General features: G+C 36.8%; 1 protein-coding gene across 1 annotated transcript in view; it reads right to left on the bottom strand.

Moving 5' to 3' along the window:
- The window catches only part of LOC121408106 (phospholipid-transporting ATPase ABCA3-like), a 292,368-nt gene that overhangs the window by 65,810 nt on the left and 205,978 nt on the right, over positions 1–20,580 (bottom strand). The window contains exons 21-24 of the mRNA XM_041599444.1: positions 19,117–19,280; positions 4,459–4,597; positions 2,091–2,150; positions 519–608 (exon numbers count right to left, since the gene is read on the bottom strand). Of these exons, the coding sequence (XP_041455378.1) occupies positions 519–608; positions 2,091–2,150; positions 4,459–4,597; positions 19,117–19,280 (453 nt within the window). The remainder of the gene's footprint in view (positions 1–518; positions 609–2,090; positions 2,151–4,458; positions 4,598–19,116; positions 19,281–20,580) is intronic.

Below are 20,580 nucleotides of genomic sequence, written 5' to 3'. Positions count from 1 at the left end.
AAAAAATAGCAGGGGCAGCCACCCAGTCTTATTAGGGTTAAAGTATGTATCAGATCATGTTGACAAGACTTTGCAAGTTTACAAAGTTCACAAAGTGTGTCAACTTCGTCACCAGTGGTAGGCCGAATAGACTTCATCGACAGAGCTATAATTAAATCAGCCACTGACTCATCAGGAGATAAAGATTCACAAAAAGAGTGAACCTTAGAGTGGAAAAAGTCAAAGCGTTGGGCCATCTCCGCACTGTTAACATGTGAAAAAATAGGAGAGCTTTGCTTTCGGTTGAGAAATTGATTTGCCACAGTGAACAGTCCCCTTGCCTCGTTTCTACAGTAACTAATAAGGCCAGTATAGTAAGAATGGATAGTGAGAGTCCCATAGATAATGACTGGATGAAGCTGAAATACTACTCACATGCATTCTTAACCTTTGTTAGATTGGCGATAATGACAGCAAACTTGCTATCATGTGGATTACGATTGGATGAAACTAAAACTATTATGCCCATGCATACCTACCTTTGCTAGATTCTTAATAATGACAGCATACTTGCTATCATGTGGATCAGTATTCTCAACCAGAGTCCTCTCCTCTAATACATCTTGATCCTAATCATACATGACAATAGGAAAAAACATAAATACATATAAAACTCTTTGCACAGTTGGCTTCGAATAGTTATATAATATTGAATGGCCTTGAGAGGAACATGAAATATGTTGCCCACAACAGAATCATATTGGCCTGAGACTTTAGATGAGGGCAATATGTTTCTTTTATAGGACAATTGGTCGCATTTCATAAGTTGGGTATGCAAAAAGGGTGGCGTATGAACAATTTTCCACACGGTGCCATGGATAAATTGTTGCTACATCACAGTATCTTGACCAAATTTATTGAGTAATATCTCATTTTGAAGCTAGAACTATAGGCTAAATATATTACTATGAATTAAATCAATACAATATCAGGAACAAAAACTATAGCACATTAAGTTTGAAGTAACAGGGGTGGCGGAGCCGGTGGATGTGGTAAATGATAAAATATTAATTAAACCTAATTAACAACTTACTATAATATGTAATATCACTGTTATCCTCATATTTCTGGGCGTTTTAAAACAGGGAACAACTAAATGTCATAAAAATTTGACAATTTTGAAAATATGCAGCATTGGAATACATGTGTATGTCAGCTCTGATCTGCAACCTAATCAATTAGTAAACCAGAGAGATTTGGTTAATTATTTAATTTGTAATCTTAATTTTTAGTACAAATGTTGTGTGTCATTGCAACAAACATTTCTACCAATGATATTGTCATTTTGCCAAGCATATAAATACAGTGACAGGTATTTTGGGGGCAAAAATGTGAAATTAAATACTGTTAATTAATTAGTATAATTAATATGCATACAGTAATAGATAATTATTTGATTTTTAGTACATATTTCATTACTGATGTTTAAAGATTATAACTGCAAAATACTAGGGTGATCCAACATTGCATTAACTTTTGACACCATTTTATGTGCAGCGGGTCCAATTTGAGAAAAACGCATTTCAAAATTCACAATTACATTGACGTCTATGTAATAATTAGCTGTTAATTAGTCATTTTAAGGAAAAATAAAGATATTTGAGACTTAAAACTTTTTCATTATTTAGAGAATGGTAATAGCTATAACATATCAAAAAATAAAATTTTTGACCATTTTTACCCTGTTCGCGAAATTGGACCACCTTATGACATGCGACCAAATATAATGATTATGAATGTAGTCCTATTATATATCAATGGAAAGGTATTGTGGGGATTATCATTATGTCAAAAAGAATATAAAAAAAAAACAAAGGTGGAAATCACCAATTAATAAGTTAGCAAGACCACTGCTTTACCAGATGTGACATCATGCCCCTTCAGGTATATATAAATCATTGAGCAATGTAACAATATATTCGTTCATTCAATATAAAGATGCTCAATTGTAAACAGTTTACTCATAAAACCTCTCTAGTGCATCTTAAATTTTCAAACAAATATCAGCCATAATGATTATGTAAAATCTGGTTTAAAGTGTTTGTATTTACCTCAGGTTCTCTAGAATCCTTAAAGTAGCTTGATACACAGCAGGAATATCCAAATCCAAGCTAAAAAAAATATCGAGGTGAATCATAATTGTTTAATTTCCAAAAACTAAGCTGACTGGAAGGAAAAAAAGCGCTACCGGTACCATGCTTGCTAGTAATATCTTTTTTTAAACAAATGCAATCTTGATTTTTAAGTGCATTATGCCTTTTAAAGTAAACACAATCACTTAAGTAAAAGTGTCTCGTGACATCTCTAAACTAAATTTTTTAAAAACAAATACAAAAAAAAAATGCATAACATTTGCACAGCTTCATGATTAAGAACAAGTGTATTAAAAGTGGAACGCCTCTGGCAGTCTCACCTGCATTGCGCGATTCAGTATAGCAGCAGTGCTGACTTTGAAAACTACTATGAAATAATTATTTACAAAAAACACCATTCATATAATGATATATATACTACGTTCATTGACAATAAATGACATTTGACCTTGATCATGCGACCCAAAACTTTTGTCAGTGAGACTCGATTATCCCTATATCCACATTTGATAAACAATATCTATAAACTTTGACAGTTGTGACAGCAATCTAATAATTACCTCCAACATGGCCAAAGTTCAATGACTGCCCTTTGACTTTGGTCATGTGAACTGAAACTCGAATGAGATGTTCAATGGTACTTGATTACTCTTATGTCCAAGTTTCATGAATCAGATACATAAACTTTCAAAGTTATGATGGTAATTCAACAGATATACACAACATGGCCAAAGTTCATTGACCTTTGACCTTGGTCATGTGACCTGAAACTCGCACAGGATGTGCAGTGATACTTGATTACTCTTATGTCTGAGTTTCATGAATCAGATCCAGTAACTTTTAAAAGTTATGATGGTAATTCAACAAATACCCCCAACTTGGCCAAAGTTTGTTGACCTTAAATGACCTTTGACTGGCATGAGATGTTCAATGATACATGATTACTCTTGTGTCCATATTTTAAGAACTAGATCCAGACACTTAGAGTTATGATGGTAATTTAACAAATATCCTGAACATGGCCAAAGTTCATTGACTTTAAATGGCCTTTGACCTTGGTCATGTGACCTGGCACTCACACAGGATGTGCAGTGATACTCGATTACTCTTATGTCCAAGTTTCATGAATCAGATCAATAAACTTCAAAGTTATGACGGTAATTCAACAGATACCCCCAACATGGCCAAACTTCATTGACCTTTGACCTTGGTCATGTGACCTGAAACTCGCACAGGATGTGCAGTGATACTTGATTACTCTTATGTCTGAGTTTCATGAATCAGATCCAGTAACTTTTAAAAGTTATGATGGTAATTCAACAAATACCCCCAACTTGGCCAAAGTTTGTTGACCTTAAATGACCTTTGACTGGCATGAGATGTTCAATGATACATGATTACTCTTGTGTCCATATTTTAAGAACTAGATCCAGACACTTACAGAGTTATGATGGTAATTTAACAAATATCCTGAACATGGCCAAAGTTCATTGACTTTAAATGGCCTTTGACCTTGGTCATGTGACCTGGCACTCACACAGGATGTGCAGTGATACTCGATTACTCTTATGTCCAAGTTTCATGAATCAGATCAATAAACTTCAAAGTTATGATGGTAATTCAACAGATACCCCCAACTTGGCCAAAGTTCATTGACCCTAAAAGACCTTTGACCTTGGTCATGTGACCTGAAACTCAGGCAGGATGTTTAGTAATGGCAAAGTGTCATGAACTAGGTCCATATACTTTCTGAGTTACGCTGTCATTGCAAAAAACTTGCGTTGACGATGCTGCCGTCGGAAAAGCGGCGCCTATAGTTTCACTCTGCTTTGCAGGTGAGACAAAAATAGTGAACGTACATAATTAGACAAGAAATTTTAGGGGTCTTTTTTAAATAATATTCATATCATTTAATAACAATTTCACAAAACCTATATGAATGAAGAACTAAATGCATATATTGCTTACCAAACTTCATTTATTTTACTTTCTTAAGAAACTGGGAAAGAGGCAGAGTTTAATAGGGAGCTTTAGATTTCCCATTCATGATGCAGTCTTGTGATTTGGTAAATTAGCCTTACTGTGCATGATTTAAAAGGAGAGTATAGAGCGGATTCTGCATGATCTGCTACCATTAGTTTGTGAAATCTAGAGCTTCTCATTTCAAGCAAATTCAGAAAATCCCTTAACCTACATCTGGAATTCAGTGACAAGTTGGACATCATTTATTCAAATTCATTACATTCTGAGATCCTATTTTCATTGACATTTATATCAAAGTTTTCATGCATAAGGATTAAGATGGTTTAGTAACCCTCTAACATACCTCTAGTATAATAGTGAGCAGTAGATAGATAACAGCTTCACAAGCCAAGTAAGTGCAGTTGATCCCGATGCCAGGCTGTTCCCAGTCCAAGTTATTTAATGCATAGGATACATTACTGTTAGCACACTGATCTCGAGCACTGAAACAGCAAAAATAGGTCCACGATAATATGCAAAGTTTAAGTTGATATGATATGGACAAGATTCATAATAATAACAATAATAATTGTAACATTTGTAAGGTGTTTATTGATGTTTGTAAGTGCCAAATCACATGAATAAGATTAACAACCCGAATAAAAAAAAATAAAGGTGTAGTAAGGCGAGACGTCAATATCCGGGAGGGGTGTGCAAACGGGTTTGCACGCCCTCATTACTTTTCATGCACGGGCTTGCACGCCACGAAGTTAATGAGGTTGAATTTGCATATCAATAGAGCACCCCTGCGATCATCGTGGAGTGACATAACGAGCCCGTGCAGTCGCGTTCTGGCACTTCTATTGTTCCCGGGCATTGGGCTGGCAAGCCAAGACTGAGGAATTTATTGGCGCGTGTAGAGAGTTCCTTACCTCAATTGTTTGCCGTCACATGTTGTGAGGGTGCAACTACTAGTATAATAAATGAAGATGTGTGCCGTAATGAATTGGTTGGAAGGCGTGAGAAGTATTCAAAGGGACAAGAACCTGGACGCAAAAATTTTGCTCCGGCGAACGCTTATTCATGCTTATACCTTAGTCACATTGGCGGCGGCCGTACGGCGAGTCAATAACAGCCATTTTAACATTTTATGTACGAGCTACATAATGTGGTTTGTATAAAGATGAATAAAACGGCTGTATTCGACTCGCCGTACGGCCGTCCTAGAGCAAATGTGACCAAGGTATTAGTACCTGATGATGTGAGCTTCCAAAAATATGTATATAATCCCCGTAAATTCCTGACAAAGATGGCAAAGATGGAAAGGGAAATAAATTTTCTTTTGGCTACCAGCGGAAGTAAAATGCGATCCGTCAAAGCATTCGATCAACCGCGGCGCACAACCGCAACCGCACAATGTCTGAATCAGCTTGCAGAGCTCTGTTCGCTCAGATGTGATTACAACCATGCCTAATAATAATTCCAAAAGCGCTGACAAATACAGCCGCATTGCCCCCGCATTGTCACTGTTACGTGATTCCTCTGAATCAGTCCTCAGAAAAGTTTAGTCACGAGTCCTTATCGTTCTTGCTGTATACCCGCACAATATTAGTTTGATAACATGTGCGCGCAAGCATACACAATGCAAGGTACTTGAGGCAGAGCTTTGCCGCTATGAAACAAAATTCTCTTTACGTTACATACCAATAGCTTTTGCAGTAGCGTACGCAGGATTTTTGAAAGGTGGAGCTCGAGTTGAATGAAAATTTGACAGAGGTTTTCACCCCCCCATTAGGTCTTTTCATAACAAAAAAAAATTACAAGCAAAATTTGTTTTATCTAAGTGGGGGGGGGTGAACTCCTGCAACATTCCCTGACCTTGCCTCGGTCATTTTTGCTCTATATGACGGCCGTACGGCGAGTCGAAAACAACCGTTTTAACATTTTTTTTGTAATAGTGGTCTGAATTAAAATGGATAAAACATGTGTTTCCGACTCACCGTACGGCCGCCGTAGAGCAAATATGACCGCGGCATTATGAACGCAAAATTGTGAGGGTGGAAACTTGGATAAAGTAATGTTCATCATTCAATATTTGTTATGACTTCTGTTAATATCATGAAATGGCTGAGCAAATTACTTGTATATTTCTTGAGATAACTCAAAATGATGAAGAAACAAGTATTGATTTGAAATTATATGAAATGAGGAAGATTAACTTGAATTTTTACATTACAAAGTTTTATTTTGTTTCTCAAAAGGCCGGGCGGGCCGACTGTGCCCCCCCCCTGGATCCTCCAATCCTCATGGGTACTAGCATTCGTATCTATGCATACAACTTATTGAAATCCTCATCCATTCCCATTTCCCAGTCATGTTCAGTTCTCAATCTCCTTTGTTATTCGTTCTTTGAATAGTTCGTTTTGGTCAAGACTTTATTTTTAATTTATTCTCAAGACCCCAATGCACTTGAGTTACTCCGTTTTAGGAAAGATAAGTCCCATTGACGCTTTGAAGTTAATGCCCTGGAGCGACTTGAATGGGTTCGATTAACTACACCGTCTCGCACGTGTTGCGAACAAAGAAGGTGTGAAAATTACAATTAGCAACTAACAATAGGAAGAATCCGTTTCAACTGAAGTTACGCAACGATCTCTGATAATCTCTAATTGTGCTTTCTTTACCCCAATGAATACTCCCAAACCACATTGTCCAATCACGGAACTACTACAAGTAGTCAGCGTTTGTGAAAACGGAATGATGATCGAGGATGATATAATGGTGATGGTAATAATGATGTTGGTGGTAATGAAGATGGATGAGGATAAGGATGAAAGCGGTAGTAATGATGATAACGATTATAACATTTTTTGTTGTTTTAAAATTTATAAATATAATGATGTGTGAATAAAAAAACAAGACATTATGATCGTGATGATGATATCGAAAAGAAAGGTAATGATGGCTGATTATGATAATAGTGATGATTATGATTGTAATCCCAACGATGATGGCATGACAAGAATGGTGATAATAATTATACTGTTGATATAATGGTGATGGTAATAATGATCGTAATTGATCACGAGAATATTTATTACGACAAGATTGATGATTATGGAAGCAGTAATAGTGATGATCACAGGATAATATTTTGCTGCGGGGGACAATAATGATGCACCCTATGAACAAAGGATATATCCTTTGTTCCGCCGCCTGCGTTGTTGATTTATTAATGGTTTATGATGATGATTTTTTTTTTTCAATTTGTTTCCCTCCACAGGGATTTTATTATTATTCAAACATAACAAGATATCTTTTCAATGACAAATCAAATAATAACAACGAAATACAGTACAACAGTAATTGCAACAATATATAAATTGAACTGTCAGGTTCACATAATAGTAAACAATTTAAGAAACAAGCGAGGAGTAAATGAACAATAATATCCATATGTATAATTGTACATGGAAAGGGATGATGATGATGGTGATATTGACAGTGATGAAGGTGCTGAGATCCTTGTTTTGATGATTACAATGATTATGATTATGGCAATTGTGGTGGCATGACAGTGGGGGAAGGGGCATTTTTGTTGAGATTGAATTTCATTTGAAAATTAAAGGTAGGTCCAAGACTGAACAGTTTCATCGAGTGTTTCTCACCAAGGCGAACTTCTACTTCAAGCTATAATTACAGAGCTGCAACTCTCTTCTTTTGGTTCGAGATTCGACCCATGAACCTTATATACAGAGAACGAATGATCCATAACCAGGTAACATATGGTATACGATGTCAATTATGGACAAATTTTTCTCCTTATGTCTATTTATCTTATGGTTGACATCACAATGAGGCAAAATTTGATTGCATGGTACTTCTTTACAAAAATTCCGAAGTTTGGGATTTTTAAGGGGAAGGCAACACTTATGCTTGATTTTCCCCAACAAATATGATATTTGAAACTTGCAAGAATGATGGTTTAGTGAAGAGAAATTGTTAATTCAGTGTAGCCTATTCATCTTGTGGACCTAAGCAGTGTGTTTTGTGAGTCGGAGTAATGTGATGATACCTGTTACAAGCGAGAGGGCGAGATATGGTAAGACTTGGTTGAAAGGGCATTCATCTTCTTTTTGTCATTTTACAAATAAAAATTCTTATGTATCTCCATCCCGTTCTATTTCCCAGACCCCTATCACTTCCAGGATGGTAGCCTATTCAAAATTTATTTGCCACTGAAGTGACCGGTGGCTGATAGTAATTTTTTTGTTCTTTTTATTGAATAATTACCAAGAAATTGACTTGATTATGATGATTTATGAAATACTTTGAGAAACTGAATGCTTGATTGATTACATTGCCCATTGCAATAGTTGATTTATTGATAAATTGTTGATTGATGGGAAAAAGTTGATGCCCCAATTATCATAATCAAATTAACATTCTGCTCTGGACGTCACGCGTACATGACAATAATAATCAGTAACTCAACAGAAGGGGAGGGCGAGAGAGAGGGGGGCTAAAATGTTCTGTTGACCCTTATTCCATCACCCTACTTCTCCCACTTACGTCCAATCTCACCCCTATTTTCCTGACTCCAATGAACACATTGCTGGAGCCTCGTGATAATGCTGAAATGTGCCCCAAATGTGTAATTTTTGTTCAATTTAATAATTTATGAAACTTGCTTAAACATTCATAACTGGTCACGATTGATCAGTAATATATCACAACACCCTTAACATTGCAAGTTCCAAAGCCAAATGATTTGCCCCTCAAAAACTGACAAAAAATGGAAGGCTAACTCCAGCCCAGCCTAATTTTCATACCCTTTGTTTCAGTAGGCAGTGTTCGCTCAAACGTGATAGTATTTCAACTTTTTGATGTCATATGGAAGTTGATTTTATAAGTCTTTCCCCTCAAAGTATTTTTTATTTGGCAGCCATTTCAAAAGTGTATATATATTTTTTTTTTGGGGGGGGGCGCACTGTGGTAGTAGAAGGGAATAGTTATAATGCCCGTAAAAGAAAAAAATAATAAATAACCAGAGAACCAAATAAACGAAAATCCCTACTCCACAACCCGAGTCTCAAAATAGAGGCTCTTTCAAAAGCCAGGCAAATGCAGAACTTGTTCTGCGTACAAGTGACTTGACCCTGTCCTGGTACTTCTCCAGTACCAGGTATGAGTAGAGTCGAGACGACGGTTTGCCGTGGATCTAGGTATACCGTGGATCTACCGGTAGTCTACGGGGGTCAAGGCGTGTGCAGTCGGAGGCAGCCGGACTTGTGCAAAACAATTCCACTCACAAAATTTACGATTGGATGCCAGTATTAAGAGAAATATGACAAAGTCTGCTACAAATACAGATCTCTAATACCGGTAGATATATTACTTTAATGCATGACTAATTACGACCCTTTTTGTGATAATCGCTTCGGATCTGACTTTTAGATACTAGATAATCTGCTCATTTTCGTTTTACGAGTCTTATTATGGTATCGGCAAAGTGAAAATAGAAGATCAATACAGTCGAGCTATTTAATAAAAAAAATTACAAGGAAATTAATTACATGCAAGTCAAATATCTTTTAGAGTTCAGAAAATTCTGAATACATTTAGAGCCGGGGGGGGGGGGGGTACTTACGAAATAAGGTATACGGGGGTGTGCCGCTGAAATGGGTTGCTCTTTTGGAAGAAATCTCTAAACATGGGGTATGGTTTTATGCTGGAAAATCCCTAAACATGCATGGCCCCAATTTTTAGATACTTTTTTATGCATGGGTTCATGCCCCCAATTTTTAGATAATGGCCTTAAACATGGGTCCATATTCTCAAATTTGGGATGACAACCTTTTTTGGGGTGTCAAGTTTTAAGCCCTAATAATGGATACCATTTAGCCAAAATGACCCGTAATGGGTATGGGTATTGATCCCGCATTAGCCGCACACCCCCGTCCACACCAAATCTAAGTACCCCTGGACCTGCCCCCCCCCATGTAGAGGCACAGTCAACGTTTAAAAGAATTAAAAAAAAAACTGAACGACGGAAGAGAGTAGTTGGAGCCGAGATTGGGCACAATCATGGTGAAAAATACAATAGAATATAAAGCCATTTTGTCAGGATTAAAACACGTTCTACATAACCTTAAAATACTAATATGGACAGGAGTCTTGCTTAATGTACATGGTTATACCCCCTTGGTTATTTTTCCCCCGTATATATCCCGCCGGGGGGGGGGGGGTCGCAAATTTTCAGGCCAATATACAATATCACCGAACTGTTCGGACCAGATTTGCACCACTGGGGGGAAAAGGATTAAAATAGTACCGTACCCACAAAATGAAAGGAAGTACACGAAGGGAAATTTTGTACTTTTTGCATGTCATTGGACGGATGAAGACCCTCATCAAAGTATTTGCATACGGGTGGACATGGTTGTGCATAGCCTATTTTGTGTTTTTAAATGGTATTCCGTTCTATAGTCTGAATTCTTAACCTTATATCAACGTTATTTCTCTCTTTTGGGGATTTGTAGATTAGCATCTATATCCTGTATTTTATGTTATTAAATATGTTGTGTAATCCAGGCCTCCGCTCTCGCTTTTAAAGTGGTCGATGGGAGTCGATTTAATTACGTTGTGAATCTATTGTTCAAGGGATGTGACCCCCCCCTTCAATAGAATGACATCACGAATCGGCAGCAGGTCCTTGAACTGATTTGTCTGTGCTATAATTTTTTATGTTTTATAAATAATCACTTACAAATCCTTTGCATCAAATGTTCACTATAAATTACAAATCAATGATAATTCATAATATTTACTAGGCCAATATTTACATAAGACTGAAGTGATCAGGAAAATGAACAGAAAAAAAGCCAGAGTACATTTCATTAAAACAATATCATACTTTCACTGTAGTCATTTACATCGCATGCATGCCTATATTTATTTTTATTATAATGTGATGTTTGTTTTTAAACTTTGAATAAATAAACTTGAACTTGATTTTGATACAGTGACCTGAATGTCTTCATAATTCGAGAGGTACACATCGACAGGGCAAAAAAAAAATCCTTTTAATAGAGACCACCCTGCTGATGTCCACGTTTAACAGACCTGCCAACATTTGAAAATGGAAAAAAGGAGTCCACGAATCGCGCGGAAAGCCGAAGTCCCCGGCGGGGGTGCAAGGGGACGGAGCCCCCTCGAAGCTGGAGGACATTTAGGAAATTTCACCTTAAAAACAAGCCTTTTGGAGCCCTTCTTGAGCTTTTTATGCCTTGTCCTTTCTCTGGAGCCTTTCATAAGTGGCTTTTTTTGGCACCATCATTACCTCTCTTGAGCAAGTATGGCATAGACATAGTTTCTTTCTACTCTCCATAGCCAATTTATGTATGTACCATCAGAGAACTTATTGTATTTGTGCTCAGGCTTGCTCTCTGCTTAGTTTTGTTCTTTACCACGATGGAAAATACTCTTTCACAGTCACTGTTGCTATGAAAAATTAGCAGAACTGCTTTCATTGTTCTGCATAGGATTAGGAGGGTGTCTCTGTCACTGTGTGCCTTTAACAGACAAAAAAAATACAGCAGGGGTCTAAAAGTTTGCAAGAATCGGCACTGAAACGACAGACTTGTAAAATCCAAAGCATTTAGCTCACTAAGCACAAAGCACATATAAAAATATCAGGAAAACATATTAGTTTAAAATGTTACCGTTTCTAAACCCTCAGCTGGCGAAACAATCCATTTCCCACAGCGGAGGCACGCAAGCGCTGCGCTGCATCGTATGCATAGAGTTACATTCGCTATGAATCCTCGCGATCGCGGGCGAACTGTCCAATGTCAATACACACGATCGCTGTCGGATAAATAGCGCGCTGGCCGTGGCTTGTTGCGCTTCGTATATGCACACACGGGCACAGGCCCATCACGCGTTCTTATCCATTTAATTCTGAACTCCACGTACGCGCGCGTAGTGCATGCGTTTGATTAATGTTACGCACGGTATATAGGTACGATCCGACACACGTGCGTACGTACGTAAATGTAACATTGAAAGGACTCAGAGAGAGAGAAAGAGAGCCGTAGGCAGACGGAAAGTGCGTCATTTCCCAAAGAAAAAAAAAATACAAAGAAAACGGAGTTCTCCGCTTTTGGGCCGCTATAAATTCTGAAAAACGGAGAAACTCCGGAAAACCCGGAGAAGTTGGCAGGCCTGCGTTTAATGAAGTGCATATACTTTCACAGTATTGACATTTCAGAAACTTAACATTTGCTAAGATTTGATGTACACGAGATGACACTCAAAACTTCTTTTCTAAAATCCTGTACCATTATTAGAGAACTCAGACAGTAATCACGTACCCGGGCGTCACAAATTTGGTCTCAAAATTTGCGAGAGACTTGAAGGTAAAAAGTCAATGAACGGCGAGGTCAAAAAAATTTTGCGCAGCAGATATATCGCAAAAATTGTCAAGGGGGGTGGGGGGCCATTATGCCCCCCCCGAGTATTAAGTAAATAGATTTCAAAATGAATGCAATTAAAAAATTTGGGCAAAGATAATAAAAATACTAGAATTTTAATTCGTCTTACGGACGAATTAGGTGATCTGTCTGTGAATCTCATGATCACGATCACGATCTATTTTTTTTAATCATGATCATCATTTCAATGCAGATCAATATGCATATCATCACAATAAACGTAGTTTTATCAATGAAAGGACCTGTTAAATACTGTTGAAAGACATTGAAATAAAAGGTTGTATAAATCTTGTTTTTCTGAAGAATATCAATTCCAATTAAGCAAGTAATAACACGAAATAGTGAGCATAGTGTTGACGAAAGCAAGATTCTAGAATCCAGTTTTGAAAAAAATTTAAACCAGTATGCATTGACCAGTATTTAGTTGCCTCATGAGCAGTAATGACTAAATGACATTTAATTTCTTACATTACGATATGTAGATTTCATTGCAAGATATTATACAAGCATGCCTTACAGAGCAGGTTGGAGCAATTGCATAGACCAGGTGAATAGAATAGCAAAGCAATGAACACTGACGGAGGCATTTGTTGCATTTCTTTCTGGAATGCAGCGTTAGCCGTGTTCTTATAACAATACATAGCCAACTCTAAAACACCAGTTGCTAGTACACGCATTGTTGTTTTTTGCATGTATTGAATCGCACAATCTAAAAGAATAATCAAGACATCAAGGTTGTTACTAATATTTCATTAAATATAAAACAATCATGTCACTTTAGTACCAATGAACTTTTTCTTATCATTTGCAGAATGAACCCCAAACTGGCTTATAGGGGTTACACGCAAAATGAGACAAAATTTAATAAAAAAATAATAGATGCTGATGGGTTTCGATCCAGGGACCCTTGCATTACAAGGCAGATGCACTAACCATCAGACCATAGTAACTGCAATACACTTGCAAGGCAACGATAAAATATAACCTCAAATTGAATTTTTAAGGTGAAACTTTTATCATAAATTATACTTCTATACATTGTTAATATTTATAATGATCTCCTGCTCAAAATGATAAAAATGTAACATAACTTGGAAGAATAAATAACCAACTACAATATGTCGAAAACCGGGCGAAAAACGACCAATGATTACGGAGTTATAGTCATATTTGCAAAATTATTAAAACGTCATGAAACAAAAATTGAAAATTTTAGTTTTGACGCCAATTTGAAGACGTTATGATAAAATGTATTGTCAAATGTGACATGAAATCACATCTACAAGTCCTACTCTATCCGAATATAAAAGAAAATTTGGGGGTCAACGGACTATCTGAAGAGTTATATGGAATTTTGTAAAAGCATGTTTTTGCACATTTTTCGCCTATTGTGAATGCGCGCTTGCGCGCGTAATTCAAACTTTGACGGAGGCGCATTCCTTCATTACTGGTCGTAGGTCGGTTAAGGTATCAAATTATTGGAAATTTTATAAAGAATGCATTGATGTAAAATAAAGTGCAGTTGTATGTTGCGTAAGGACGTTACGCGCGTAAACGCGCGCGAAAACCTGTGAGCGCGCAAATTCATGAAATGCTTAGAATGACCTGATTCGTACTCTACTTTGATCAAAAAGTGATTTTGAGCATTTTCAAATTTTGACGGGCTCGTACATGCGCGTCGTGACCTGTAAAATGACCTTTGATGACATGGACAGTTGACCCTTGATCTGAAGTTGATTTCATGTTAATATTGTTAATTTTTGATGATTGATAATGAAGATATGATTGATAATGTGATTTTACAAAATGGCGCGTAGATGACGTCACGATGACCATTTGACGTTGAACTTGTTTCGTACACATCGTATGATAACTGTCCATAATTGATAACATTTTGATGAAAATTGATTGATTAGTTTTGATGATTTTGGTGGAACAAGAAAAGGGTGGAAAAAGAAAAATAAACTAGAATTTTAATTCGTCTTACGGACGAATTAGGTGATCTGTCTCTGAATCTTATGATCATGATCACGATCTAATTTTGTTATCATGATATGTCAATGCAGATCAATATGACCATCATGATGATAAGCGTAGTTTTATTAATGAAAAGACATGTTGAATACTGTTGAACGACACTAAAAAAGAAGGTTGTATAAACAGATCTTCTTATTCTAAGAAATGTAAATTCCAATTTTGCAAGTGACGACACGAATTAGTGAGCACAGTGTTGACGAAACGCTAGAAATAAATGTTGAATCCACTTTTGAAAAATTTAAATCAAGAACCATGGACCAGTTTCCAATTTTCGTCAAAGGACTTTTCATTTCTTATATAATGATAGGTAGATTTCATTGCAAGATATGCCAGAATACCCTACATAGTAGGATTGAGAAATTGCATAGACCAGGTGAATAGAATCGCAAAGCAATGAACACTGAAGGAGGTATTAGTTGCATTTCTTCTTGGAATGCGTTAGCATGTTCATTTAACAATACCTGGCCAACTGTGACATGCCAGTTGCTAGTGCACGCATTGTTGTTTGCATGTATGTTATGAAACACACAATTCAAAAGAATAATCAAGACATCAGGGTTGTTACTAATGTCTCATTAAATATAAAACAATCATGTCATTTTAGTACGAATGAACTTCTTCTTATCATGCACAGAATGGAAATCTGAACTGGCTTGTAAGGGTTACACGCAATATGAGAAAAAAATTCATAAATAAAAAAAAAAATAGATCCTGATGGGTTTCGAACCAGGGTCCCTTGCATTAGAAGGCAGAGCACTTACCATCAGACCATAGTAACTGTCATACACTTGCAAGCAAACGATAAAATATAACCTCTAATTGAATTTTTCAAGTGATAGTTTTATCATAATAATATACTTCTATACGTTATTAATATTTATGATGATCTCCTGCTCAAAATGATGAAAATGTAACATAATTTAGAAGAATATTAAACAAGCTACAATATGTCGAAAACCGGGCGAAAAACAACCAATGATTACGGAGTTATAGTCTAATTTGCAAAATTATTAAAACGTCATAAAAGAAAAATGGAAAATTTTAGTTCCGACGCCATTTTGATGACGTCATGATAAAATTTAGGGTCAAATGGGACATGAAATCACATCTTCAAGTCATACTCTATCCGAATGTAAAATAAAATTTGGGGGTCAACGGACTATCTGAAGAGTTATATAGAATTTTGTAAAAGCATGTTTTTGCACATTTTTGGGCTTTTATGAACGCGCGCTTGCGCGCGTAATTCAAACTTTGACGGAGGCGCATTCCTTTATAACTGGTCGTAGAAGGTCGATTAAGGTATCAAATTATTAGGAATTTTATAAGAAATACATTGACGTAAAAGAAAGTGAAATTCCACGTTGCGTAAGGATGTTACGCGCGTAAACGCGCGCGAAAACCTTTGAGCGCGCAAATTCCTGAAATGCTTAGAAGACCCGAAACGTACTCTACTTTGATCAAAAAGTGATTTTGAGCATTTTAAAATTTTGACGCGCGCGTACATGCGCGTCGTGACCTGTACATGACCTTTGATGACATGGACAGTTGACCCTTGATCTGAAGTTAATTTGATGTTAATATTGTTAATTTTTGATGATTGATAATGGAGATATTGTTGATAATGTGATTTTACAAAATGGCGCTTAGATGACGTCACGATGACCGTTTGACGGTAAACTTGTTTCGTACACATCGCATGATAACTGTCCACATTTGATAATATTTTGATGAAAATTGATTGAATAGTTTTGATGATTTTGGTGGAACAAGAAAAGGGTGGAAAAAGAAAAATAAATAAAAAGAATAAAGAAATAAAAAAGAAAATTCGTAGAAACATAAGAGGTGATCTGTCAAATTTGACAGATCACCTAATTAAGAGGTTTGCTGATTAGATTAAGATATATTTGCAACAGAACATAAAGAATAATGAATTAGCAAGAAGTCTGATGAACAATATTTTATGCCATTTGGCGCAATCCCTTTTTTTAACAACTGACAAAAAAGTTTTGTGTTCGCTCAAGCATGAACGAAACTCTATTTTTAAAATGGCATTTGAAAGATTGGAGCATCTTTTAACATAAAAATATAGACATCATAACTTGAAACAAAATTTTTGATAGACTTTTCAAAACTGTCCTGTTTTTTTTTTAACGCACTGTATATAGTCTTGCTCTGCTACGCACGCGAGACAAAAATGTGGTCTGGACAGGTTTTATCTATACACAACAAAAAAAGTAAGTCCCCCCTAAATCAAACTGCTGTAACTTTTGAACCGAATTATTTTGAGATATGATATTTCATGGGTGATTTTCTACACTCATTAAGCAACTCCTGGGGAAAAATGAGATTGATCGGTTGAGTCATGCATGAATAATTAAAGATTGAATTAAAAATGACCATTTTTGAAAGTCACAAGAGTCGTTTTTCAGATTGTGCAAATACAAAGTTGGGCAAAAATTGTTTTTAGGTGAACTTTATAGTGTTATACTGTTTTACTATCCATCATTGAACCATTTCAGACCAAATTTTGATATCGTATGTTCATGGTTGAGTGAGCACGATGTATTGCAGGGGCCGCGGAAGCGGGGAGGGGGGCTGGTGGGCTTCAGCCCCCCCCCAACTTTTTTCCATAAGCAAGTACAAAAATGTAATACGATTGTGATTTTTGGCATGGTCAGCCCCCCCCAATTTGAAAACTGCTCTGCGGCCCCTGTATTGTGACGTGTCATCATAGGGTTTTGGGGGTATTATCTTTTACAACTTGTTAGATCATGTTAAAATTTGAAAATGTTGATGGCTCCCCCGATTATAGGCCCCTCCCCCATTTAAAATTCTGGATCCACCACTGATCTGTCCATACATTCAACTGATCCTGGGAAATTGTTAGGAAAAGAATACATTTATGCAGTATAAAGAGTATTCATTCCTAAATTTTCGAATGTGCTCGCTCAACCATGAAATGGCTAAAGTTCGGAAAGTGTTTGGTGATAGAAATGATGGATGATAAAAACAACAGCAATTAAAGACACCTTTCAAACCAAATTTGCCCCCAATATTCACTTTATTACCCTTTAAATAGAGTCTGTGACATTGAAAATACAAATTTTCCCACTTTGATGCGTGCTCACTCATCCATAAACAAACAAATCGATTTCATTTTTGCACAGAATTCTGCCCATAGGTTGATAAACATTACTGCCAAACGACATTGCTAAAGACAGTCTTGAAAAAAGTTCCACCATATTGAAAAAGGGGTTTACGTATGCTTAAACATATGCACCCATAATGTACACAAGTCTATGAGAGAGGAAGTCAAAATTTTAACAAATATGAAATGAGGGTTTGTTTCATGGACGGTTTTTGTTACTTCTGCCAACAGTTATTTCATGAAACTTCGCACATGGCTTCAGAGTAACACTATCCAAAATGTGCGCACACCAAAATAACCATTCGATTCGGTACAGAGCGGGGCCAAGGCCTTGAACTTTCTTCTCATTTGCATAATTTTCGAATATTGTGTGCTCACTGATGTATTAAACATCGGGATTTTCATAAAAATCAAATCAAATGAACTGTGCAAGGAGTTGTGTGACAGATATCCATAGTTACAAATTGCAGTTTTTCCAATAACGTAAAAAAGAGCTTATCACATTCCACATGTTCATTCAAGCGTTAATGTTTAATTTGACACCTTTGAATCATTGAAGCATGTTAATTGGTCATGAACATAACAAAAAAGTTGAGAAAAGATCATTTTCAGTTCGAAAAATGAAGCAATACTTGTCTACGATATTTGAAAATCGCATTTTTTGTTTCCAATAAATGTTCATTGAACCGTGAAACGGTGAATATTGTTGGAGATAGTCTTCCCCAAAATAACTGTCATCATATTCTAGCATTTTTTATTGAAAGAAATGTGTAAAAATCCAATTATAGCAAATTTGGACTTGAGTTTACTCAACCGTGAAATTTAGCTTAAAAAGTTGTATCGTCTTTTAGAAAGTACCCTTTCTAAGCCTTCTGACTAGTTTTCATGATGAAAATGTGGAATTAGTTCCAATACAATGGAATCAAAGTCGTGATATTTTGCTTGTGACTTTTGAAAAGTGACATTTTTGCCTTCTGACGGTGCTCACTGAAGCATGACGTAAGATACATCCACAACTTTTACTCATAGGGTAGCTTATAAAATTACCTACACGCTCATGTAAAAATATATCAAAAACTCGCATTGGTTCGGAAATTATTGATGTTTGTTTAGGGGGGGACTTACTTTTTTTGTTGTGTATACATGAGCAGGCCTATTGTTCCTCTCAACATGAAAACTGGCAAACCCATATTTTACCTGATATATGCACTATACATATACCCATAGCTGTAACTGTTCATGTCATCAACCTAAAGACTGTCGCTATTATTATCACAATAACCATTATTATCATTACCAGTCAATCTGAACACATGTACTAATCAATCATGTAATCACTCACAGCTTGGAGCTTTCACAGCTGGTTCTGATGGCATCATTAGTAGCAATAAACATGATAGATCTGGCTAGTGCATGGGTTGGCAGTAGGTTAAAGATGTAATCTGTGTAGTCTGCTGCTTTATCTTCATCAAGGATTTCCAGAATGAAAACTGCTATCAGAGAGCCCTATAATGAGAAAACAAAGCATGAAAATACTCACCTGATTTTCTTAATTACGAGATAATCTAATGTATCTATCTACTTTTGCTAGTTTTGTTTCATCAACTGCCCTCGAACATAGTACACAAATTAAAAAGCGCAAACTGTAGCCATGCACTTCCAAATGTATCAACCCTATATCTTCCTCTTTATGAGCTCTTGCAGTAGTGACATGTTGCCATGCAAGGTGAGGTGACGGCGGGACTGATAGTAGACTGATACATCTCATAAATAAGAAAATCAGGTATTTCATGATTTACTTAAATAATCGTAATGTATCTTCCCTGCTAGATTAGCATGGATTAAACCGTGGGAGGCATGTCACAAACAAGGAAGTAACCAAGTTCAAGGGAGATGCAGAAGCAGAGGCCACTGCATTCAAGGTCGAGGGTGCAAAATCTATACCAGGAGTGGTCCTAAAAAAGTTGTCAATAACACCTTGAAAAAGAGTGCCCAAGACGAACTAATACTTCTAGTATCATAAGCATGCAGCCTCGCATCAAATAGCAAAGCACCGAGCCCGCTGCTGGATCGCCCCGAACATGAAGAAAACCAAAGTGTGACGTCAGTTGTCATGGTGTCATGGCGAGCTGGTTCTAAACAGAGTCGCACCTGATGATCGTCTGTACACATTTTGGCTCGTCTGAAAAATAGATTGCAAGCGATCATTCCGATAACAGCCATTTCCTCCTAGGAGATACATTTTCATTCTGGGTTCGTTAACCAGGCCGCCATGACACCATGGTAATTGACGTCATCGTTTCGGTACTCTATAGCAGGAAGTAGCATAAAAAATTTGCACAAGACCAAAAATTGTTCCAATTTTTTAACATTCTTTGACTTGTCAAGATACCATTTGAGGGCCAGGACAGAAACAGAGCCGGAAGAAATTGTGTGATTCTTGGCTAAGAAAGGAGGCGTTGGAATCAGGTGGATTCTAAACCTCTCACTTCTGGCATAAACAATAAGCATGTAACAAGCTTCGTTTCAAGCTAGAAGCGATGCGATCAAGAAGACTGTCTTGATAGGAAGAATCGTGAAGGGAAAAGCGTAACACAGGCTCAAACAGAGTAAGCTGAGGTGTCAAGGACCTAAGACTCCAAAAGGCGCAAGCTTCCGACTTGAAGAATGCTTGGCACAAACAACCTCAACAATGAAGAATAGATGGGAGTTCAAAATAAAGGAGCCAACAGGAAAGCAGCAGAAAGTGGCGATAGCCGTCCAGTACCCTGTAGATTGGCAAGGACCTTCCTCCTGCCAAGAGGCG

Source organism: Lytechinus variegatus, chromosome 2 (genome assembly GCF_018143015.1).
Source record: "Lytechinus variegatus isolate NC3 chromosome 2, Lvar_3.0, whole genome shotgun sequence".
In the NCBI taxonomy this organism is placed as follows: Eukaryota; Metazoa; Echinodermata; class Echinoidea; order Temnopleuroida; family Toxopneustidae; genus Lytechinus; species Lytechinus variegatus.
This window is presented reverse-complemented; position numbering and strand designations above follow the sequence as displayed.